The sequence below is a fragment of the Falco naumanni genome, chromosome 3 (assembly GCF_017639655.2).
Source record: "Falco naumanni isolate bFalNau1 chromosome 3, bFalNau1.pat, whole genome shotgun sequence".
NCBI lineage: Eukaryota > Metazoa > Chordata > Aves > Falconiformes > Falconidae > Falco > Falco naumanni.
Window position 1 is genome coordinate 89,175,653 of NC_054056.1, and position 26,334 is coordinate 89,201,986.

Consider the following 26,334-nt stretch of genomic DNA (forward strand, 5'->3'; position numbering starts at 1 on the left):
AAATAATTTCACAGTTTAAAATTAATACTGGTTCTTGACCAAAAATTAAAAATGAGAAGGTCTTTGTCTTTCCTTCATTGCTTTACTCATCAGAGAGATTCAGGCCAACTTTGCATCTAGGAGAAACTCACATTAATTCATAGTGAATCTTTCAGGGACTGAAGCTGTTTTCTGAACAGTCAGAGTTACTGGAAAATGTAATTTAAGGGGGAGGGGATTGCTTAATTGAATAAAATCAGAATGTTGAAGGGAGGTCTCTTAAAGCCTGTCTTATAAGTAGATACTGGGTATTTATTCAATAACAGAACGTTTTTATCACTTGCAGAAACAGGTATTGCTTCCAAAGTATCTTCCTTCTACCGGTTTACTGTCCATAGCTGAATGAATTATTAATTTTAAAGTGATAACATTTTTAAAGCATGCTATTCAGTGATAGAACCAGAAAGCACATTTTAAATTTTAATGAGCACCTATAATAAGAGTAATCTATTTTATCTTACCTATGCCAATAACATTCATTTCAAACTATGCAAGTTAGTTGCTTTTAGATTCTGAACATTCTCTCTTGACAAGATGTATACAATGTGTTGATGCAGGTTTTAGAAATGACATGTAATGTTTTGGAGAGATACATATTATTAGATAGTTTATAAAATATTTCCTAATATGTACACTTAGTTCAGTGAAAAAACTTTAATCTGATGTAGCCATCCACTTCTGCAGAAGAATGGAATAGTCTGGCTTGGATTAATTTTCCTCATTAAAATTATTGTTAGACTTGTTAGGGGCAGGAGAGGAATGTCCCTATGAAGAAGTGAATCTGGAACATCTCAAGTTGTTATTACATGTGTGCTTATCCAAGTACAATTGCATTGTTTGTTACTAAGTTAGCCACACATGACATCTGAACTCAGGAAAAGGACAAGAGGAAGCAGCTTTATAGCGACTGCCTAACCCAGGTGGTGTCTGGCTTGGCAGTTCCAAAGGAACCTCTTCCTAAATGTCCATGAGGATGAGACTGTCCTGAAAGATACGTAAAACACCCCTAAAACCTGAGAGGTACCCAAGCTGTAAGCATGTTCTGCAGCTGTGTGTTGTGCACGCTTGTTGCAGACTGACATAAAGCATAGTACTTTATTCCAAACATAGCAAAAATGGTAGGAGATGCTATCCACATTAAGCACGCTGTCTTACGCTGACACATTTGCCCTGAGATTATTACATTCCTGACCTTGCCTTAGACTGCCAGTGAACCACAATGTACAGGGGAGTGTGAAACAAGTATGGTGTTGCAGCATAATAATTTTATGGAGAGGAAATTAAAAGGACAAGAAAACATGATGGTATATGTTGGGGATTGTGAAAGGAATCAGTAGTGTTGCAGAAGTAGTTTAATTTTCACGGATCACAAGGAAAACTTTCCTTGACTCCAAATACCTTGTTTAAAATACTTTTGCATGACCCATCAGTCAAAGCTGTTACCGTTTCCATGAACTCAACTTCAAGACACTCACAAAGGAAGATTCATTGTCTGTTTTCAACTGAAAAGTACATCTTGTCTGCTTGATTAAATCTTGAATCACCCTTATTTCAGCTGATGATCTACTGTCTTTGAACCTGTCTGTTACAATTTCTTACATTAATTTTGTGCTGTAAAAGTGGTATTGTATTATAGCAGAGGCTTATAAACAAGTTAGGAAAATCATTTGAGGTTGCAAATGAAAGAGATTAGTTGTATTACCTCTGTACTGTGATACCAGAGCTGCTGTCAATCTTTGGTTCTCCTCTTTCTGCGAATTCCCTCCTTTTGAATATTTCAATTCTTGTTGAGAATATTGCTGGTATTTACCAATTCAAGAATCTGCTTTACAAGCAGAAGATGACAGTGAGGGAACTGCGGATTCCTACCTCTTGATACTGGCTTCCAAGCTCATTGGCACATGACCTGCTCACTTACCTTTACTTCTTTTCGTGTGCTGATAACACGTAAGTAAAGACACAGAATTGCAAGGAAATCTTTACCTTTGTGTAACTGCACAGAGCATATTGTCTTGTAACTTCTAAACTGTAACCCCATTGTAACTGAGGTAAACCGCCCAGTCTTTTATGTGATAATTTAATGTGCAGTAAAATAAAATGGTCTTTGGGATTTTGGTGCGTTGGCCTGCTTTTAATTGGTCCAGAACAACTTCAGTTGGTTTCATAAGGATTTGGAGGTGTTCAGCACTTGAGAAAATCAGGCCACGTATATTTAATGGGTGCCTAAATACAGGTTCTGGGCATCCTCGTAGACACAGCGAGTAGGTGTGGATTTCAGTATGCCTCCACAACCAGCGATTATAACCGTGGTTATGATGAGGACTTAGTATAAATGCGTAAGATGCCAAATGGAAATTAATCGGAAAAAGCAAACATCTAATGAAACAGACTTAATCCTAGTTTAAATGGAGTTTAGCAGCAGCATGTGCGTATTTTGTGGGATGACGTTCATTTTACATAAAAGCACTGCTGCTTGTCAGCATCCTGATCTGTATTTGACATCGGCACATGGGATATGCTGTTTAGAAATTCTGTAAGCTTGTGTGGGTAATCTTTTCAAAGATGTGTATCTAAGTTGTAAATAGGGCGGATTAGACCGGTGCTATGATACTGCACATTAACTGCTGGGGATAGAACAATGCAGCAGTAAACAAAGGCCAAATCGCTTGCCTCAAGGCCTGTGTTCAGTTGTAATTAAATCATCAGTGAGAATTGGTATGATATTCCCCGTAATGTGTATCACAGGTGCCAGCTGGGCAGTGTGGGTGGTTTCGGATCAGGTGAGGCCCCTAAGGTGCGCTGCTGGGCTGTGAGGTGGGCACAGCTGGAAGCAGGCACGCACTCTGCCTGAGCTGGTACTCCTAACATTTACATCCATCAGCAAACACTGCATTTAGAATGCCAAAGGTTTTTGAAGGGCCTAATAGTTACTGTTTGGGGTTTTTTTTTTTTTTTTTCCTATCAGCCTTAGTAAAAGTTTGCTCTCTTGTGCTTTAAAATTAGTAGAAAACCACCTTCTTTGATTGGAACACTGAGCACTGTGTTAAATTCTAATCTGTACACACTTAAAAAATTTTAGCCCATTCTAGTTTACAACGTACTAGTTTATAATTTGTAGGACAGTAGTTTTGAATATTTATGAGCCTGAGTGCTTATTTGAACGCTTATTTTAATAAAATACATATTTTTAGACAATAAAATGATTAATGGCTTCAGTAAAGTGGATCCCAGGTAGCTACGTGTCAGTCAGTTTCTCTGTTTAGCAGGAACATGGCATACCTGCACTACCTCATGTCATTAATTTTTGTGCAAAAATTTTAATTTCAATCCTTTTTTTGGACACCAGATGTCTACCAGAAGAAGGAAGCTTGCAGTCTTCCTTACCATCACCTCTCTCACTATTCCAAGCCTTGTTCTGCCCCAGCTGTGACGGTTTTAAGAGCTGTGCCCAGGAATGCTTCAGAGATTTTAAAACCTGGAGTTTTTGCAGCACTTTTGACTTACCCCTGTTTTGCTTTGCACTGACATAGTAGACATCTTTGCTAGAATGGGGTTTTTAAATTGCTGTCTCTTAATCCAGGTTTTATTTATGAGAAATAACTGCAGGAAACACTCTGCCTGTTGGTGACTGAGACCTGCTTTCTGTGTCATGCTCTGCAGCAGAGGCAGGTGGTGGCAGCAGCTGGAGTGGAAGGGTGGTTTCAGAACAGGTCTGTGACAGGTAACTTTACTTATGTTCAGGTTTCTGTGATGACTTTTTGTGAAAAAACACTTTAAACGTTTTATCTTCCATTGTAATGATTTGAGCAGCCACATATGTTTACATACAAGTTTTGGGGTTTTTTCTTTACCTTTACACTATTAGAATGTTAAAATAAGGCAAGATCCAGGGTTTCAGGTGCACAGTATGAACAATATCAATCGTTTATTGTACTGATAGGCAGATTCAGTGTTCCTCCACTTAACACACACAATTCTATTTCACATTGCATAGAGAAAAGAGGAGAACAAGCAGAAGTTAAATCACTGTGCATGCAGTGGGAGTAAAGCGGTGACAATGAGCTAGCTTAATCTGTTGTTTGGTTTTTTTTTTTTTATTTGAGGGGGAAGGGGGTTCAGCAAGATCCATCTGGCACCATCTACTCCTTAACTTCCCAAAGCTCAGAATGGAGAGATCCCTCCTAAAATGGCATTTAGTTGCCTGAGTTCACCTGAAGAATTCAAAGATTCATTTCAGTGGGAGTTCAGTGACAATAATCTTCAAGAATCTGAGCCTCGTTGTTTGAGACACGTTTCAAATAAAATGCATTTGCTTCTGCTTACGTAAGACACGGAGATGCATCTGAGAAGTTTTATATAGCTCTTCTGCTAACCTGGAATTGCTTCTGAAACAGTTGTACGTGGAAGCAATGTAGATTTTTTGGCTTTAAGACACAGCCCAATTTCCTTCCGAAACCAGTACATACTGGGAGCAATGGCCTGGACATTAGTGGAGTTGCCTGGCATAAAACCAGTGTAAAGCAAAAAGGGAGCCAAGCCAAAAAAATAAAGATGCAAGAAGACAAGGCTGTTTCCATAGTATGGTTCCCATTTTAAAAATACCTCTCAAGCATAATAAAAAGCTGAGTCCATGTAAACGAAATTACTGGATTGGTACAAAATCTGTACTAGACCTTTTGTTTCATTTAGTGTTAAATTTTAATTTAACTGTTATAGATTAGTAATTCAGTGTAAGATCTGAGGAGGCACATGGTTGTTAAATAGTTGTTTTGTCCCTTACATGGTACAGAAAAAAAATCCAGGAGATAGACAAAGTAGACACCAACAATCTTAGGTTATTAAATTTAATTATAGATTACACAGAATATGATGTAAAAACAGCAATTTACTAGAATAGTTATAACCTGCAAAATGTGAAAATAGTTTAGAAAATGGATTGTCATATTCTCTGACACAGCAATAGTCATGAAAGGTACACTTATAATATCATATGTTAATCTGTGTATTAACTATACTACCTGTCATTTAGCCAGGATTCCAAGACAGATTAAAGGCATTTATTTCTGAAGTGCCTGTGTTTAAATTCAGTAAAGTTAAACAGCTAGATTGAAAACACTACATTTTTGTCAGCTACTGCGTGGAGATCTATCCCGGATAAATGCTTTGTCTATATGCTATGAGTTCATAATGAGAAGAGTAATTGAAAAACTGCAGAGAGCACAGACCTGTAAGTGGGCGGTTTGACAACTGAAAATATTTCCTAGTGCCTTGTTAAATTTTGGAAATCAGGCATGCCAGCATCTCTTTCCTATTTCAGACCTAGATCATGTTTCATCTGAATTCATATTTTGCATTTAAAAAACCCATGCTTGTAACGGGGAAAGATATCTGTAGACCTTTTTGTTACGTAGTTCAACAAGAAATGTTGCAAGTGTCAAAGGATATGATGACCACAGCAATGTCAGCAGGTTTAATTTTTTTTCCCAGCTGTGTTTATGAAAGCAAAACCAAAACCAACCCCGACATATTTTAGTTTCTTTTTGAATATACAGACTGGCCCAAACATAAACAATCTCTTTATCAATCTTATTGTTACAAAAACTGTACATTACAAACAGTATAGAAACAAACTGAAAGGAATGTGCCACACATCCTGGCTAATTTTCTATATGCAGTTTAAAAATACAGCCTACTCCCTTATAGTGCACAGTTATTGTGTAGATGAGTACATCACTAGTTAAGTGGACATGATAGAAGAGTTCTAGTTTTCCTCAGCACAGAGAATAAGAGCCAGTTCTGCTCGGTAAAGCTTTCCTCCATCAGACAAGGCCATGATGCTTTTCTTGTATGTCGCAAGGTTGTTAATGTCTAATTCCTATTTAAAGAACAGATAATGCTTTACCAGCATGAACAAGTTTGCTTCCAAGGCAGAAAATGACAAAAAAAAAAAAAAAAGGGGGGGGGGGGGGGCGGGGGGGGGGGGGGATATTCTCAGACTGTCTGACAGTAATACATTATAAATATTGCTTATGCATTTGTGTGTTATCCATCTTATAGCCATATGTTAGATAGCTGATAGCTATAGATGTCTCAGAAGCAGGCTTTAAAGAGTGTTGCTATACAATCACAACTCCCCTAGTTCAGAATTTACAAGGTTGTGACTTCTGCTGAGAATTTTACGTGTACTTTGACTTCAGGAATTACGACTTAGAAGCTCTATATTTATCTTAATAGGGTGGATTAACATGTCCTTAAAATCCACATTAAATCTAATCTCCAAGGGGAAAAAAGGCCTTTAGGATTACCTTTTTGTTCTTCTCACAGAGATCCTTCAGTAGTGCATCAAGTTCATTTTCATCTATATAGCCATTACCATCCTGAAAAATAACATTAAAGATAATTTTAAACATTTATTTTTCATTTCAGAGGTTGTGGCTAATTTTCCACAAACTCAGAAAATAAATGCCATAAGACTACACAATTAAAAAGGTTTTTGAAAGGCTTACTTGATCATACATCTCAAAGGCTTTATTGAATTCTTTTGCACACATTTTGACACCCTAAATGCCAAAAGGAAAACACATCCATTAATTACACCAGTTATGTATGATGGTAACAAGTTACCTTAAGAATGTGAATATTCATACCTGAAATTTAATAAGAAAATTTTCCTGCACTGGGAGTAGCCTTTGGAGAGGAAAAACAAAGGTCAAAATATTTAACTCCTTCTGTAACAGTGCTTGGTACATGATACTTGTTATGCAAAGAGTCAGAAGACATACCTGGCCAGTTCAGTAAGCTCCAACTTTCCATCATTGTTTGCATCAAACATCCTAAGCTGAAAGAACATATAATTCTACGTTACTAATCAAAATTAATCAACATAATGAAGTAAACACTTCTTTGGAAAACTTAAATTCAATGAAATATAGCCTTTACTTCATGCTGAAATTATGGCTCCAGGTTTTAATCTTCACATTTGCTGTGTAATGCATTTATTTAAAGTACTGATGAAGTAATTTATAGTGATTGATTCTACTGCAAAAGCCTCATAAGAAGCCAGATGAGCAATTCTGATTAACCTACTCTAAGGTTGGTCTTAACCAGCCTGCAGTGATGAATGTTCCGTATGAAAAATGCGCATGTAGTTAATTATAAATGAGAGGAGTCTTGACGTGATAACATTTTACTTTTGACTTCATGTCATGATTTGATAATAGCATCATTATTGTCTATTCTTAAAGGTGAAACAACAGTTGGGTAAAGTGCAATAGAATCCCAGGCATTAAATTGCATAGTCAGAAGATAATAGACGTTTAATTCAATTAGCTGCTAGGTCTAAATATTTAAGTAAAGATCACATTCTGTTTCTGTGATATATTTCAAGGAAAGAGTGAACAGATGCTATAGATGATCTCATTTTGTTGATGGTATGAAAACGGGAAATTACATCTCTCCAAATAATCATAATTAAATTATAAGAATAAGTATATTAATGTAATTGGACAAAACAAGTAAATGCTATTTCTGATCATTTTTAATCACCCTATTGTATTAAAGTGTGTTCCTTTGAGGCCTTGAAAAGATGAGCCTCTGCTGCTTGAGAAGCACAAACAGTTTATACTGGTTATTAGAAGTAGATGGAGATAGTGCACTTGCGTGGGACTTCCTCTCCCAGTTTTTACATCTGTATAGTTCTGTTTTTCTACTTTCAAGTATTATTTTGCCTGTGCTGTATAAAAGAGTCACAAAAGCAGCAAACTGTACAAAACATTGTTAGGCATTGTACTGAAAACACCACCACCCACACTCCATCCCATCTCTTTCAATCACAGTAATTTTAGAAGTAATTTTTAGATAAGAGGAAAAACGACGTCCTGTGCTGAGAAAAGTGTATATCCTTTTAAAGACAGAATTAATGCCATGAAAAAAGACCTAATTTCACTTGGTTAATACATGATAAATGGCAAAGGAGACCAGAAGAGACGCCAATTCTATAAACACTACAATTTTTGCACAACACCTTGGCTCCTTTGAACGCTTCCTTTCCTTGCATAAAAGCATCTGCCTTGCATGCATTTTCCATGAAAGGAGATTTGCATTTGGGGGAGGTTCGCAGCGCCAGCTGTGAAGTCAACATATTTTGTATTTTGATGGGTTGTTAGTGCCTGGCTGTGCCTGCCTGCAGCTGCTCAGGACCGTATGTTTTCTAGTAGTCTTTTCTAGTTTCTGAGGAGATTATGGGAGAGCCAGCCTTATTTTTTTTTTTTCTTATTGCTGTTAATTCTTTGTCATTGGATCTCTCTGCAGAGGCCAGAATGTGGAGCATGCTTTAAGATGAAGGTCAAAATGCTCCCTGAATGAAAAGGATATGTCTTATTTTCACCAGTGAATAAACAGTGACAATTCTAGGTAAATGGTTTATGCTGGTACAACAAACCAGCAGGCTTTTTCCAGGAAAAACACAAGTTTTGATCAGCCATTCTCAGACCAGTTTGAGGACTAGTGTGTTTACTTGGCACATTTTTGATTGCTAAAAATATTTTAGGATGAAACCAAGCTAGCAAAACAAAAAATGTAGTGTTACACATTTCCTGAAGACAAGGATTCTGAGCCTTTTTTTTCTTGAAATGTCCACTCAGAAGCCCATACTGGTCCTTACCATGGAGCACCATAGCAGTGGGATGGAAGGAGTGCTCCAAGGACAGGCTGAATTAAGGCCAGGGAAACGACGGCTTTGTTCTAGTGTTTTATCTGAAACATCGATTTCTCCTTCTTGAAGAGAGGGAGAAGGAAAGAGTGAGATGCTTGTAAATCTGGTAAGAAGCCACCATGTGATGGCTTGATGGCTTTTAAGACAAGAGGCAGACACTGCAGCACTGTAAGAAGGCAAAACGTAGAAAGTAAACCCAAATTAATTTGATCTAAATGTAATAATGTATTTATGACAGGTACAGTTTTTTTCTTGTGAACTTTGCAGCTAATGGCACAAGGAAGCAGAATGGGAAAATTCTATGGTTTGGTCTATCTAATATCATTTAAGTGCCAAGAAGATTCAAAATTCCTGAGCGTTTTTTTTCAAGCAGCACTGAAAACTTCCCATCAAAACTCTGTAGCTGCAGAAGTACTTGCAAGGCTAGATGCCTTGGTCATCTACCTGTTGCAATGACATAGTTAGCCTGATTAGGACCTGGTGGGACTCCAAGTCGTTTGGAGCCTTCCAGCAACTAAAGATAAATTGAGTTGGATTAATCCAGTCTTGATGAAATAATGTCTGTAAATAATCTTACCATTATTTCTGTGTATTCTGTTAGCTTTGAGTCTTCAATCTGCTTATTTGCTTTCTGTAATAAATCTTTCAAGAAGCTCTGTTAAAATAAATAGAAAAATAATAGGTGATTTTTTATTTATGGTATAAAATGCTTGACATGCTAACTTCAGATTAAAGTAACGGGAAATACTATTTTACTCTCACTTTAGTATTTACTGCTGAAGTTCCAAGTAAGTATGAAGAGTAGTAATTAACAGCTAAGAATATAACAGTTTCTTTTGATCAATTCAAGTATATTGCCATTTTATTTGGAAAAAGTGACTCATAAAACTTTCTGCATTGTATGCCATTTGTTGTATTGTGATTTTGGAAAAAATGGTTTGGCTTTCAAGTGTACTGCTTCCTAATCAGCTCTATCAGTAAACTAAACTAATTAACCTTGAGTCTCCTTGAAAACGTGGATGCCTAATCACTTCTTGCAACATAGGTACAATTCTACAGAAAAGATCAATGATTAATCAAGTTTTCTTCTTGCCTGTGGCGGTACCTGATGCTAGAAGTGAACGTTAAGCTACATTGCTCCTTTCTACCTTCTATTTTAAATGTGTGCAGCCAGTTTCATTGCATTGTATTGAATGAGAATTTGATATACTGTCACAGGACTTGAAACATCAGCCATTATTACTTTAAAAAATGAGATTGTTTCCACCTATTCAGTGGTTTAAATTTCTGTACTAGCTCTGTGACATTAAAAAAGAAAGATATCAATTTATTTAACAAGGGTGTTACAAGAACTGAGATGTCTGTATGCCTGTCAGTGCTCAATGGAGTACCTAATTAGTGTCATCAGTTGGAGTGTCATTATCTTTGTGGAATCTTGGCCCACATTTCAAGATATAAAATGGGGTAGCTTGTAAGAAAATCTATTTGTACATAGATGACTTTCTTGAGCTTGAATGCAACCATGTCAACAGTCACACGACTAATACCCGCTGTAGTTCTTCTAGTGTTGCCCCCTCCATCCATGCTGGAGGGCCTTCCTGGTGGCGTGTATACAAAGAACATGGCTGAAATGTTGTAAATGGACATTATGGAGACATGTTTGATCTTGTGTGCTTTGGTGGAAAATAGAACTGGAAAGGACATTGAATGGCTATCCAGTCTGTCTCCATGTCTCAAGAAAGGATCATCTGTATCTAAACTTCCTGAGTTACTGTCTGATCTGAGCTATTGCCAAACCTTTCCTAAATACAGGCCGTGATGGAGAGTCTGCCTCCCCCTTAGACAACATATTCGACTGCTGTTTCTATTGTTAGAAAGTATTCCTGATTTCCAGCTTTAATTTCTCTTACAACATTTTAAGTGGGTGTACTCCTCACATAGCAAATACTTAAAATGTCTGGGCTTGTCAAGAAATACTGATCTACAAGTAAAACTGGACATTTATGTCTTATGTTCAATATGTTAAGATGGCCTGTTTTTTTGAGATGGACAAAATTTCACAGCACAAGAGAGAAGGGACCACTAGGGATGCAGTTTAAACGTCTTTATTCTTCAGCTGGTCCTCAATCAGCCCTGCCTGTTTAGGTTTACTTTAAATTATAGCAGCTGGCAACAGTCCTTAAGGCATTGTCTAACATCTGGAGAGTTCTCAAGTGCTACATGCATGGCCTCTCCTGATCCTGCAGACTTTAGGTACACTGACTGGCTGTGACCAGCCAGCAGACTAAGCTCATCTGCCTGAGGGTTACCTTCAGGTAGGACCCTCAGCAATGTCACACAGATACCAAACTCAAAGAGGAAGAGAAAAGGAAAAAAGGTGTGAATTGTCTGATGTAGATTCCTCCTCTGAACAGAAGAACTGTAAGAAATTCAGACAGTTTGATCTCCCAGAGCTTTAGTTATTAAAGCTTATTTAGTTCTTTAGCACATATATGGGCAAAATAGTCTAAAAGAGATGGATAAACACTGCTAGGTCTGTCTCTTGCTAGGAATTGTTTTGATTCTTCTGAATTAAAAGCTACAGTAATGTATCAAATGCAGTTGAACTGTGGAAAAAAGCACCTTTCTAGTCAGAAGGTCTTGCATATGAGTATCTCTCCTCTGAGGAAAGGCTGGGAGAGCTGGGACTGTTCAGCCTGAAGAAGATGAGGCTTGGGGCACCTCATCAATGTATATAAATACTTCAGGAGAGTGTGCAAAGTGGATGGAGCCAGGCTGGTGCCCAGTGACAGGTCCAGAGACAGTGGGAACAAACTTGAAACACAGGAGGTTCCCTCTGAACATCAGGAAACACATTTTCACTGTGAGGGTGACCAGGCACTGGCACAGGTTGTCTGGGAATGTTGTGAGTCTTCATCCTTGGAGATATTCAAAAGCCCTGTGGATATTGTTTTGGGCAACTGGCTTTAGGTGGCCCTGCTTGACCAGGGAGGTTGGACAAGATGTCCTCCAGAGGTCCCTGCCAACCACTCTGTGATTCTGTGACTGTAATTCAAGATCTACAAATTGCTGTTAGTTTTATGACTAGAGAGGTAAATCATTGCAGATTTAAGGTGTTTTAAATCTTCAGGGCTGAGATGGCTAATTGAATTATCTCAATTCTGTTCTTATTTGTGCATATTAAAGCTGACACCAAAATCCCACCAATTTAACCAAGCAGGGGGAACACAGTTCTATTTGTGTTAGCCTAACAGTATTACAGTGGAAACTAGGATTACATTATACTTGAGAGAGCATGATCTGTCCAGCAGCATAGTGGTTGATGGTAGTGATGCCCTTAGGGAAAAAAAAAAGAATAAAGAAAAAAGAACAAAACAGCTCTCCTCCCTAATGAACCAAAAAAAGAGAACAGCATAGCTTTCACAGGCCTATCTTGCTTTCTTAACCTTTCTTATTTCTAAGTTACAGTACCTGCAACCCTGAGTCACTTGAGACAAACATTGATCTGAATTAAAACATGTTTTAAAAAACATTGATCAGATTAGAGTTTCAGTTTAAATAATTTACTGGTGATAAAAACATCAGCAAATGACATTGCTTTTCGGTCATGTTTGAAATGCAAAAACATGCATTTGGTGGGTATCTGAAGAAACAGATAGCAGCACAGGCTGTCATCCAATGCCTGCTCTCATCTTGTGCCTACTCATAAATATCAGCTTACCTTGAGTTCCTCAGAATCAATGAAGCCACTGTGGTCGCTGTCGTATTTTCTCCATGTCTGCAATCAGAACGTGAATGCATTAATGATATATTTATGGCAAGCAGGTCTTGGATAATTTTACAAAAGGTGACTTTTCCTACTGTACCTGCATGAAGTCTTCACTTGACTTTAGCTGCTGGCATCTGAAGAACAACAGGAAATTCTCTTCCGTTGGTAATATCTGAGCAAGCTGTAACAGAATTTAAGAAAGATTAAATTTTGATTATTCATTAGGCCAGCTGAGCCTGGAAAAGAGCATGAAGCTTTTTAAAAGACTGTGAGATTCTTTGTGCTTATACTGCCTTATTGTGGCCCCATAGGAAGCTTCATCCTCTTAGCTCAAATGTTTGGAAGATGCCTCTGAAAGGCTTCTGGCTTGCGGCTTTGCCATATTCATCAAGGTCAAACAGAGCTTAGATCTGAGAGAAGGGAGTGAGATAGCACTTTCCCTAAGGGGTAGCTGGGGAAAAAGGGGAAAAATTCACCTGTGCAGTTAGGTTCTATGGTGAAAGCCTTGCAATTGGCACAAAGAGAAAGCGTAATGTGGGGATGTTCAGAGGGTAAGTGTGAAGGACCACGAATTAAGAAGATCCTGTGGCAGATACTGAGGAACAAGTGAGAGGAACACTGACAAGAAGAACAACACATGTAAGGTAAACAGAAAAATATATGGAAAAGCCAGGAGTAAAAAAAACAAGTGGGGAGGGTGAGGGGATGGCAAACAGTCATCATCTGTCAGGCACAGAGATGTGTTCAAGAAGAGCTATAAATACCAGAAAGAAATCAAAAGGGCTTTTAGCCCTACAAAGTCAGGCATGGTTCTTCCAGTGCCTCTGCTCTACAAAAGGCTTTTTTAAAATCAGACATTATTGTACTGATTATTGAAAATGTTCATTTACTATAACTCAATTTTGGCAAGTGACAAATGTAGAAGATGGAGAGTATGCTGTATAATTTAATGTAAAATCATGACTTGTTTTTAACAAAAGCCCAATATTTTTTTCTGTCCTCAAAATGTATGAAATGTGTTTTGATTAAAGAAAAATTTTTACTTGAAGAATAGGCCAGCTGTGCTTACTAGGATGAGAAAATGGAGAAGGATGGATTTCTTAGCTGCATTCTTTCACAAAAAATGAGATCTGCAGACTTCCTGGAGCCCCATCTTAAAATTTTGATCCAAATTTTTGTTTCTCTGCATTCAGTTCACACCCTTACATCCCTCACTCTGTCTAATTGCTAAATTGCCTAATTGCTCAGGCTTTTTACTTGGGTTCCAGCGGTGCTGTAGGTGAGTTCAGCTCTCCCTCTCACCCTACAGGCACAAGAGTGTGGAGACAGATCTCTTGTTTCTCTAAAATTATCGGTGCAAGGAATCAGTTATATTCTTTAAGTGTTTGTACAACTGAAAAGACACATCAAGGCACTCTCCTTATAGAAATGGTGCAGCTGATGGCAGGCTGTTGGGCCCATCAGAGCACTCCAAGTGCCTTTGCTAAATGGCTGAACACCAAACCCAACCAACTTAAACAATATGGGTTTGTCAGCAGCTTTCAAAACCAACTCAGTTATAAATAGCATATACACATTTGAGTAAGTACATGTCCATATGTATGCAATAGTTAAAAGTGTGTAACTTAGTACTGATTTATGGAAAAATTTATTTATTGCTCCCACAACAGGGGAGTTACGATTTTTAGAGTACATTCCTACTCAACAACAAATGTTGAATGGAAGAACTGATTATAATAATAAGCAGAGTCTGGAGGAAGAGGCTAATTATGACCATGGGAAAGGGTTTACACGTGTGGAAATGACAAATAAGGTGTCATTCATGGGCTCTCTGTAACTGGTGAATTTTTCAAGGACACTGTAAAATAGTACAAGGTACAAGGGTAAATGTAAAATAGTAACTTTCCAAAGAATTATTAACAGCTTACTAGCAGTACCAAACTGTATTAGAGGTACAGAACCTATTACCTCTGGAAGAAAATTAGCCTATTTTAAGCTATACCTCTCACCCTTTGTAAATCCCCAGGGAAAGCACAGGCTTTTACGTTACAAAGATGTAGTAGCTCAATATCCAATATTAGCTCAGACTAATGCCAAAAATTGTGTTTTGAGATTTCTTTCTTTTGTATCCTTTAGCGTAATAGAAACAATATAGCTAAAGGGAAGCCCAGTTCTCCAAGCGTATGCATCAAATAGCATTACACTGCTTTTTGTGGAAAACTCTGCATCATTAAGGGATGAGGAGATTGTGTCAAAACTCAATCAGCTTCCAAGTCCCAGTTATAGCATCACAGAGGAAAGATGGAAACCTGGTGCAATTTCTAATGACTTCTTTGTGAAAGTAAGTATAGGGGGACCCTGTGACCGTGTTTGAAGAAGAGTGCAGACCGCTGCAAGTTCATCTGTGGCAGCAGTAGTGGTTCAGTGAGTGTTTCTATGAGCTATGCTGCTTTTATGAGGAAGGTTGGCTGTTTCTGCATTGGGAGTTATAGAGGACAACCACAAAGCCAGAGACTGGCTTGACTCCTCTCTGCTCAGTTGCAGGCCGAGATACCTCTTTATAGGTTACCTAGTGAAAAAAATACTCCCAGTACTCAAAACAATATCAGAACTATTTTCTAGAAAACACTCTGTAATGAAATCTGTTTCTATTTAATGCTATTTAAAATTCCTTTCACCTAATACAGTGAATTTTCTTTTTAAAATCCTGCAATAGAGAATGGGAGTACAAAGAATATTTTAGGCTAATAAGTAGTTATTTTTACAGCAGCAGTGAGCTTCAAATAATTTGAATGTGGAATTACTGCAGTCCTGAGTTTCAAAACCTTGGGTTTTATATCCACATTTTAGTGAACCATTTGCCTGAATGAGTACAAAAGATGAATTACAGGTGCCTTACACAACGACAAGCAAGTGGACAGGTCACACTGAGCCTTTAGCTGGAGTGCACTGGGTAAAAGCTAGTGAACTAACTGCAGCGTGTTTGCAAAGACAGAATCGACAATCTGAGCTGAAAATCCGCTCCTTCCTCTGTGAAGCCACCCAGGGCTCCTCTTTGTCTCCGTCAACAGATCTTTCCTGTAAACTCATTATTTGCAAGGACATTTCCCGTCAGATGCTGAGGTATTCATTATGATGGCTGGGAGTCTGAATGGTTTTACGTTAAGGTTTTTTTTTAAACAATATTCATACACTTTTTCAGAAAAAACCTATTTTATGTACTATGTAAATGGGAGCAATCTGGAATTACTGGACATTTTTGTTTATAAGGAAGGAGAATCAAGTTCAAATATCAACTGCATGTACAACATGTTTTATCTGAGTCCCATCAGCACTTTCAAAATGAAGCTCCATGCTGATGTAAGTGAAATAAAATATAGCTATTGGGTTAGGAGACTGCTATATTAAGGGAGAAAGTCCCTTCAGTCACTGAACTGAGTACTGTCACCATTCAATGGCTTCCGTGGATGCTGAGCATGCTTGGCACCTCACTGGGTGTGGTGAGCACTGTACCATATCAGGCCCTCTTGAATTTTCTCACCTTTAACCATTAAGTCAATAACAGAATCAGAAACAGAATTTGAAAGGTAAAACTTCCAGTTATCTTTTCTAATGAGGAAACCCAGTCTTTTTCAGCCACTGTCTATACATTCTTCTTGCATCCCAGTGCTTGCTATTACACATATTTAAAAATAATAAATTAAATAGGATTCTTCAATACCAAATGAAGAAGCATTTTTTAGTCCAAAACCAGTCTGTTAGTCCAAATAAACACTTAATTCTTTTTAAAATGCAGAACTATTTGATCAGTGCTACATATTGTCAAAAGGTGCATTTTTAAAATCAGTTATAGCTGCAAGTGAAACACACTGCTCATATTTCCATTCTAGTTTAGTCATCATTACATATGCATTTAAAGAAGTATATGCAATTCAGACACATGACAGAGGAGAAAAGATGCCCTAAAATGATTTATTGTATCAACGGTAATACTTCCTATTGACTTTTACAGATTCTGTTCAGTCCTCTATTTTAAAATTAGCCACTGACTGAAAGTTGGTCACTGTAGAAATTCTGCAGACCTGGCTTGTTTCCAGTTGTTTCTTAATTATCTCTCTAGGTCAGATCTCTTATTATCAGAAAAAAAATAATAGCATTTAATAATAAAACTGCAGTCTCACTGCACTCAGAGTGACATAAATGAGTTGTAGATTTAAGCTTGAAAAAGTGGCTTCTCCAGCTGTAACCTAGCAAACTTTTTTGACTTGCAGCATTGAAGAGTGAAAGCGAGAGAAAACACAGTGGTTCCCCCCTTCCTAGCAAGTTTCCTAAGTTACACAATTGTTGAGCAGCTGTAGGTGCAGAAGGAGTTGGTTATCTTTACGCTCTTTAGAAAAGTGGGAGTAAGGAACAGGGGAATTTTCTGCCTGAAGTTCTGTTAAAGTTCAAGAAAGGAATTAATAAGAAATCCTGATCTTTCACAAACTGGATCACAACTACCATTAACATTTAAATGTTCCCTTATATGTTATACTCACTATAGGGGTTGTGACAGAGCATTAGTTCAAAATCATATGTAGAAATAAATCACATTACCTTTCACAAACTAAATTTCTAAAATAGAGCTCTTTTCTGCTTTCCAGGAAAACTAAATCACTGTTGGTGCTTATTATACTGAACAAAGGGTGCACAAAGTTAAATGAAGTCTAGTGAAATGTCTGGAGAGGGGTAAGGAATACCTTCTTTTTGTTAATGAAAAAATTTCGTTAATGAAAAAAATACTAAAGATTTTAAGGCAGCAGAAGAAATTTTCTGTGAAATTGAAAAATCCAAAATATTTACATATCATGTTTACATTGTTTTGTGCTAAATGTATTTTCTACAACATGTCAGTCTTTTGTTATAAAGTAACTGGCTTACCTCAACTATTCCTATTTTTCCATCAGCAGTCTTTCCATATTGGTCCACAAAAGCTTTCATTTCAGGTGTTAAATCCTACAAAGTCACAATGAGAGAATCATTACTTAAAGATCCAGAGGAACATATGTAAATTTACCTGAATATTCTATTAGTCGCCAAATAATATACTACATTTAATGAAGTGCTCACACTTACTGCAGCTAGATTCCTCAAGTTTAAATGAAACAGTATTTTTTTAACATGAATAATGTAATTGTGATAAATTTTACTTCCTGAGGCATTACATTATAGTCAGTGTGAATGATTGGCTTCTAAATACTTAGAACTCTTATTTTAGTTTACAGAATGAAAAAAATTTTGAAGACAGATGTGTTGAAAGATGTGTATAACAGCTCCTTTGTTTAAGAGGATGACAGTGAAGTTCATGGGCAATTATTAGTCAATTTTCTCAGTTTTCATTTTTAAATTAGCAACTTGAAGTCAGTACAAAATCTTTCAAAATAAGAACATTTCAGTATAATATAGCTGAACACCAAAATAGCCTTTCCACATTTTTGAGTGGATTTTTCCTCAACAATGGATGCTATTTTAGCCCTGAAAGAGCTCATCACGATACATTTTTCACTGTTTAGTATTTGGTTATCATAGAAACAGTGTCAAAATGTCACTGCTGAAATGTAGAGGGGAGGATTTAAGAGGGAGAAAACTTTGAGCAGTACCTTAAATCTGGCAAAGTAAAGCCAGCATAATTGTTCTTCATATAAATTATGCTCCCTACTGTACGTCTGTTCTCTAAAGGCTGTCCCTGCTCTAGGCTACGGCAAAGGTGCCAGCTTTGAGGTGAATATCTAAGTATTTAGTTTTGCACTTCAACTTACCTTGCCTTGCTTTGATATGAGCTGCCATCAGCCTTCGATACTGATCAAACTTTTAACTTTCTTTGTATTTCTTATAGGTGTGAGTTAATAAAACGATGCAGGAAGAATCAGGGCTACAGTTATATTAAAACAATGGACAACGCTATGTTTATAGATGGAGATACAGCAGTCTGGAAATTAGAAGTTTAGTTGCTATAATAGATCTGATTATATGGGACCTAAGGGATCCATTCTCTCGCTGGAGACACAGGGAATGTCAGCTGTACAAAGTCCATTGTAGTTTGTCCCAAATTTCAACTACCAAAGCTAACTAAAATGTCAGTTCTCTGTAGCTGATACAAGCATGGCCTAGTATCCTATTTCCGTCAAAGTCATCCATGGCAGGTTAGCAATTAAGCCATGGCTTTAATTAGAGATGTGGTTATTAATACAATGCACTTCAATGTCACCTTTCATCTAATGATCCCAAAGTGCAGACAAGTTTGCTTAGCAGATAGAATGGAGAATTTAGACACCTGAATTTTAATTAGTCCTGGTTAAATATTTTACTAATCTTTCCAACAGCAGCTCTGCAGTGCCAGACAATGTCCAGCCATTGAAGGAGGCACAGCTAATTACAGGTTAAAGGAAACAGGATGTTTGTCCTATAGTACATTATTCAGAAAGGGTTGTGAGGGTTTTTTTTGTGTTTATTTCACCTGCTTTTGAGCTGCTTGATAAGTTATTCAAGTTATGTTATTCAAATAAATGTTTTTAGTCAAGAAAACTTGCATAAATTTAACCACGTCTGCTCCTAAACTTGATACAGATGCAGTGCTCAGTGATAGAAATTAAGAAACTAACCCTTCACACCTCAGTCTCCCCTTTAAAAATTTAAGACACTTGTCCAGCCAAGTGTAGCTGTAGAAAAACAGCTTTTTTTTTATATGATTTGAAAACGTAAGGATAGATGGCACTACAGAAACACCTACATGACCCTATTCATAAACATCTATTAAATCACATTTTTCTGTGGAGATATATTGTAATCATCTCTATATGCAGAGAAAGTGAGCAACAGATGTGGAATAGCTCAGCCAAGATCCACCTATTGACCCTTAATCAACCTCCGTGTTAGTCACTTACACCCCACAGTTTCTTTTGGCAATTGGCATATAACAGAGAAAGTATTGCATGAACATGGGGCGCAGTAAATGGAAGCTATGTTTATATACTTATATCACTTTTATCTTTAGAAAAGAGGCAGTTCTTTCAACATGCCTGAAGGTATATCAGATCAATTCACTGTCTACCATAATGCATGAAACAAAAAGACAGTGTTACCGCAGAAAAGCCCAAGCCCTAAACCCTCCAAGTACAAATCCACCCTTTGGGGCTAGCATGAATCAGGCTGCATGCTACTGCTCCGTCTGAGAAAAAGCAACTGTGAAAGTATGGGCTTACTGAGTAGATTAATAAAACGATTAGAATTAAAACATAATTAGAACGGTTCTGTAGTTGGGAAGAATATTGGGAAATGTTAAACCATCCTATTCGATGACAGAATCGATGTGATTCTTTAATACATATGGCATGACTGATGTAAAATCCAGCTATGAAGAATGCATAATTGAATATTTCAAAAATAGTGAGCAGGAGAGTGACCTGAAATGCAGAAGCTAATGATGACAAAGAAGCTTTGGGGTGTTAAAAGAAGGACAGCGAGGAAATGACATATAACCTATACTAGCTTCTCAATGTGTCCCTTCTGGCAAAAAAAAGAAATTCAAGGCTACTGAATTAGCATCCCGTGAGACAAGGCATGAACTAATGAGATGCTTGTTTGGCAAATGAGCCTTCAAATCCAAGAATCAGCTTAGATTTGACACCTAAGATGACATATATCCATGCCTCAGAGCCAACAGACCAAGTACTGAATTTCATGTTGCAACTGTAGATAGCTCTTTTCAGCAGAATACTCCAAAGATAGGTTTGAATCAGAAAAATGGGAAAACAAAACTTAATTAAACACCTGAACATTTTAAAAATATACTGTGAGATACAGTCAGAGGTTATTTAAAAAAAGGGCATAAATTATGAAATTTGTAGCAGATAAGAATAATCCTGCAAGGCTTTTCTGTGTTACTTTGAGCAGGCTCTGTTTTAAGAAGAGATGCCCACTTGCTTTGAGAGAGAAAAGAATCTGATCTTAAAACAATAAATATTTTTTTCATTGAGCTTCTAATTATTTTTTTAACTACTGAATAATATATCAGCATTTCTACTAAGAATGCCATTCATACTAATACACACAAGCTTTAATATCTTCTTTTTAATGGACATCAGTTTCCTGCACTTCAGTATAGAAGAGAGATTTGTTTTGCTGCAATACTTGAAAGGAATTGAAGTTGTGTTTAACGTTTTCTGTGGAAAAAAAATATTTTTTTTTCCTTCTAAAAACATACTCCTTTCCCAATTTCATGTTTTTTTTGAGTTTGGGTTTGTTTGTTTGTTTTTAAAGAGTTTAAACTTACACTTATGAAAATGAGTGCCTACACCAACTGCACTAGGAAGAATTAACTGGTACCTGGACTGCAGTAACATCAGAGGCATTGCTGGGAGACAGATTTTCAGACGTGTGAAGTTTATGCTTATACCATTAATAACAGTATACAATTTTCCACAAAATAAATTAAGATTCTTCTTTTTCTACATGTTATTCTAAAATATACAGCAACTTTAAAGCAAAGTTAATTATTCAAAAGCTATTGCTCAGTTTGAAGGTATTCTTATATGAAGTATTAATCTGTTTCCCCCATGCACACATGCCATCCAGTTAAATTATAATTTTGTTTTCTGTTACTTCACAAGTCTTTTAGCATAAATTGATTACGTTAGGTTATATATTGGAGTTTGAAGGTAAGTGGCTTGTGTTAAAAACTGATTATTTTGAAGACAATTGTTTGTTAAAAAGGTTCACTTCTATTTTAACTCAAATCTTTACATGGAATATTTCTTTCTTTTTTTTCTTTTTCTTTCTTTCTCTCTGTTCTTTCCCCATGGAGGTATAGTTTGGAGGAAATTTATCATCAGTGCTTTAATAACTCATACACAGAATTGTTTTGACAACATTGCCAAAAACTTTACTGTCTCTGAACAATTTCAACCACCAGGATTTGGTACTGGTACTCCTAGTGTGTAACACTGGTGAAGGGCAAGAAGTGGTTAGCAGTCATCTGCAGATCTATTCAGTGACCACCAAGGGGCAGAAATGCATTTCAGCCCATACTGCCCATTAGGTATGAAATTAAGAGTCCAACTAACTTGAAGTGTTGTTTTTTTCTTTCTTTCCTCTCTCTCTCTTTTTTTTTTTTTTTTTTTTTTTTTTTAAAGCATCAGTGCACATCTGGATCAGGTAAGATTAACTGCAATGGCATAAGGTCCCATCCAAGCCAAAAAGATAACATCCATGCATTTCTTGACTTTTCTTTTTAAGCACTGCCAGAAGGATCAACTTGTAGCCTGCCAAGATGCGAGGGGGGACGTGCCCTCCGGGGAGGTGGACCCTGGCCTCACTTTTCCAAAGCCGGCGGTTTATTTCATTTGCAACCTGCCGCTTTCTAACCGAGCTACTCCCCTTTGCCTGCTGAGCAAGAGAATGAGCCATGGGATGGCAACAGAGAACAGAAGGAAGTGGGGCACCGGAGTTTGCTCAGGAAAACTCTTCTTTCCCGGAGGAGATGGAAAAGTGGGGTGAAACATCAACCTACCAAGCCTGCCTTCTTCCGCGCCTGCTGCAGCTCCTGGATGAAGTTTTGTAGCTCCTTCCCATCCATGTACCCATTGCCTACAACAGAAAGAGTTAGGGGTGCTGTCACTGCCCCCTGCAAACTCCCTTCGCTCTTCGGCGCTGGCAGGGACGCCTCCGAGCCGTCTGCGCCCTCCCGGCGGCGCGGCTCCCTGCGCGCCTCGCCCGGCTCCGGCCCCAGCCCCTGACGACGCCGGGCTGCGCCCCCCGGCTGCGGGGCGGCGGGCGCGGAGCGGGGTGGGGGCCGGGGCCGGGAGCGGTGGGGTCCCCCCCAGCCTCCCGTGGGTCTGTCCCCCGCCGCCCCCCGCGCCCCCGCCGCCCCGGGGGGGCAAGGAGTCACCGTCGGAGTCGTAGTGGTGCCAGATCTCGAAGAACTGGGCGGCCGAGATCTCCACGCCCTGCAGGTGGGTCTCCGCCGTCATGGTGGGGGCGCGGGGCGGCGCGGCGGGGCGCGGCGGGGCGCGGAGGGGTGCGGAGGGGCGCGGAGGGGCGCTGTCCGCGGTGCTGACTCTGCCCCGCGGCGGCGGCGGCGGCGGCTGCGGCGACGGCTCCGACGGCTCCTCCCGCCGCCGCCCCGCCGAGGGCTATTTATGGGGCCGCCCGGACGGGCCCCTCCCCCCGGCGCTGCCCACCCTCCCAGCCGGCCCCGCCGAGGCCTTCCCGCCCTGAGCGGGGGGGCCGGGGTCTCCCACCGGCGGCTCCGGGGCTGGGCCAGCCCGGCGGCACCCTGCCCGGGGCACCCCGCCCGGGGCACCCCCCGGCCCCCGCGGCTGAGCCCTCCGGGGACGGGCACCTCTAACCGTGGGCGGGAGCGGGGGTTGGGGGGTGCCGGCTGGAGGCCCCCGAGAGGAGGGGGCAGCGCGGGGTGAGCCAGGAGTTATTGCGGGTCCTTCGCTGGGGGGGAGTGTGCCCATGAGACCTGGGGGAACTAGGGCAAGCACAGTTTCCCAGTTTAGCCATAGGGTTTCCGTCTGGGAAAGGGTCCCGGATGTCAGAGCATGGGCTAGTAGCTCTGCAGGATGTCCTGGTACAAGAAAGCCACATGGGACACCACATAGGGTGCAAGGGGGCCATTTTTCACTGCTCCATCCCCAGGCCAGACCTGCAGACAGCTCTGCGGAGGTGTAACCTTTGAAGCTCTGCACCCCTGTAACCCCACTGTTCCCACTGAGGTACCAGGGGATGCTGAGATATCCATATTGAGACAGCATGGGAACAGGCATGGCACATTTAAATATACTGCCCTAGCAGGTAATTTCATCCCAGCAGATAAGTATGGGAGGCTTCATTAGTGAGCTCATTCTCTCCCAGCGCGGGGGTGTGAGGGACACTTCTGGCTGGATAAGAGTGTTTTTTGGCAGACCAGCTTTGGAAACTCACCCTGCTACAGCAGTGGGTTGGTGGGAGGGGACACAGCAAGTTACCAGAAATCTTCCTTCTGCCATGGGGTAACATAGTATTCTAATGATCAAGACCCTTTTGGAATGTCTTATTTTAGTCTTTAGGGCTACCTGGGTACTCTGAAGCACTGAAACTGCCTTTTTCTGGCAACATCTATCCCTCACACATTACATTGAGTTAGCATGGTTCAGTGGCAAAGATGATCGGCTGACAGGACTTTGCCAAATACTGTAGGTAGTATAGTAAGGATGGGGGATGAGAACAGCTGGGAAACCCCAGAATCTCCTTGTGCTAAGTGATTGACACAAGCAACAGTAGGACAATAATATGTTAAGACTCACATAATAGCATGAGGATAAAAACCCAATGGGATAATGCAGAACAGAAGACAGCGAAATGCCAAGGGGGGTGGATAACCCAGCAGGATGAGAGGTGGATGCTTAGTTAAAGGCTGACATGTCCTGAGAGGGATTTCAGTAGATTGGGTGGCTGAAATCTTGTATGCATTATGGAACAAGATGTGGGCATAGCGATTAAGTAATCATGATACCTTATACTTGATTCCCTCCATCTTTCCATTCTCCTGTTTCTCCACCTGTTATGTGCAGCTTTCTGTCATTCTGTTGCTGCTGTTTGGCTGTGAGCTCTTCAAGAGATGCATCATGTTGGTCGGTGTTTTGGGAGCTGCTGAACAAAACAGCAGCTAAAATGAAAGACACAAGAATCTGATCATTAATCCCTTCACATCAAAATATTTGTATTGGTGGAAAATGTTCAGAATAGTTTTACAGCCACAAATGCCATTATACACTTGCAAAAGGACTGAAGGAATTTTAAATAATTTCTTACGATCAGACTTTGTGTTTCACCATGTACAAAATAAATGAAAAACCACGACTGAGTCAGTTTCCCATCTAGGAACTGTTTTTCATGCATCGCTTTCTCAGGGTAGTACACTTCAATGGGAGCCATATCCTGAAACTCCTGTAATCTGTCTACATCTTGTTTTAAAAATAAAAATTGGAAACTAATGCATTTCCATACATAGCAGTGATGACAAGAAAAAAGAGGTTTCATGAAGCTTATTTTTATAAGGAGCAGGGACATCACAGAGCTCTGGACTTCACAAGCAGAAGCACGGTGAACTGAGCCTGGGATTATCCTTTGTACTTGGAAAAGACAATGGGGTACCAGTGACGCAAGGACAGTGGAAGGAGACAAAGGTGAAACTGGCATTTCCATCATTTTTAGATAGAAGAGGTCTGTGCTAGTGAGGCAACTTCTTATATTTGCCAAGTGTATTGAATTACTCCATCCAGTGCAGAATTTCAGCTTCCAGCCAGGCTGCATGAGTGGAAACTGAGTACTGAACCTGTTTCAACAGTCCTGTGACTTGCATCTTAGGGTGATTTGCTCCTTGCTGCATATCGCTTTCCAATGGCACATCAAATCTTGTGCCTGTTACTTTTCCCTGACCCAGAAGTCTGTAGCTGAATGGGAGAGAAGAATTCAGAGCTGTTTGGAGCCAGCCCAACCTTGTTCATCTAACTGCTCAGACTTCTAAATGAACAGGAGCTGCAATGTTTACATCTTCAAAAATTCTCCAAATAAAATATTTTACATAGGTCATATGTGGCCAGGAGGGTTTGAAAGAAGAACTTTCAAAATATGCTGCCTCTCACCTCCAGGAACATATATAATTGTAAGGATACCTGGACGCACTGACCTCTCATTATGCTAGCATCTACAAAATCACTATTGTCTACAGAGCATTTATGCATCTTTGTGCCTTCTTTGTAAAACAGTGTATCAAGGTGAGTGGGTTTGTATGTTCTCCCTGCTGCACTTGAAGTGATCCTGCACAGGCATAAAAGTAGCAGACATTTCCATGCAAAAATAATCACTTATATAACTAACTGCACACCATATTTTCATGATTAATGAATTACCAAGCCAGCATTCATATTTAATCCCGCTGGACTCCGCTTCTTATGCAAAACTAAATCAGAAACTGGTCATTTCAATTCCAAGAAGCTATTAATTTCCATTGAAAGAGGAAGCACTGGAAAAAGATTTCAAAATGCAGATATATACAGGATGTGATCCATAACTCAATGAAGTCTGTGCCAATTTTTCCAATGACTCTAGAGGGCTTTATACAAGGACAAAGTTCTTCATATTTTCAGAAATTATATGTATGGTGATATGCATATATACACATTGATTAATGAATTACTTCACTGAGAAGCCGAAGCCTTGTCATTCATTTTAGTTAGAGCTACTTGAAGTTCTCCTTACAAAATGTGAGCCAGATCCATATCTGGCAGAAGTCAGAAATGCTACACTGAAGCCAGCTGGGAACTTGACCCAGAATCTAAGTGACTACAATTTCCTTTGAAAACATTTGTTGTTCGTAGCTGTTCTTCAAATGCTTTTCATGAATTATTTTTTGTATGTGGGCTTTCTGAGACTTCCCTGTTCTGACTACCAGACTTCTGTTTTCACTCTCTCAAGAGCACCTAGCTATGATATCTGAAGGGTTTCTCAAGATGTGTAGAATTCAAATATACCAATTATAATAGCAACACAACCTAAAATATCCCTCAAATAAAAGCAAGAAATAACAAGGTAAGTACTTCTCAGTCAGAAAGCGCCAATATTTCAGCATCCTGTGAAGAATCACCAACTTGATTTTGATGACCAGACACCAAAAGAGACTCAAAGGTAAGAACTTTCAAATGAGACATGAACATGAACAACATAAATCTCTGCAAGGACAAGAACAGTTATTTACTCGGTTATTCTCAGTCCACCTTCAGAAGTCCCA

At 39.2% G+C, this 26,334-nt stretch overlaps 1 protein-coding gene across 1 annotated transcript; it reads right to left on the reverse strand.

The window, feature by feature from the left end:
- Positions 1–4,136: 4,136 nt before the first annotated feature.
- On the reverse strand, positions 4,137–22,693 carry CALB1 (calbindin 1). The gene is made up of 11 exons (XM_040588661.1): positions 22,447–22,693; positions 22,069–22,145; positions 17,442–17,516; positions 12,619–12,702; positions 12,474–12,530; positions 9,330–9,407; positions 6,822–6,877; positions 6,687–6,726; positions 6,546–6,599; positions 6,345–6,416; positions 4,137–5,914 (listed from the first exon to the last, which is right to left on the reverse strand). The coding sequence occupies exons 1-11, from the start codon at positions 22,526–22,528 to the stop codon at positions 5,801–5,803; spliced, it is 789 nt and encodes a 262-aa protein (XP_040444595.1). The 5' UTR covers positions 22,529–22,693; the 3' UTR covers positions 4,137–5,800.
- Positions 22,694–26,334: the final 3,641 nt, after the last annotated feature.

Coding starts and splice junctions, on each gene's coding strand:
- CALB1 (XM_040588661.1), bottom strand. CDS start 22,528: ATGACGGCGGAGACCCACCTGCAGGGCGTGGAGATCTCGGCCGCCCAG. Junction 22,146..22,446: donor GCACCACTACGACTCCGACG/GTGACTCCTTGC, acceptor TTTCTGTTGTAG/GCAATGGGTACATGGATGGG. Junction 6,600..6,686: donor ATTTTCTTATTAAATTTCAG/GTATGAATATTC, acceptor TTTGGCATTTAG/GGTGTCAAAATGTGTGCAAA.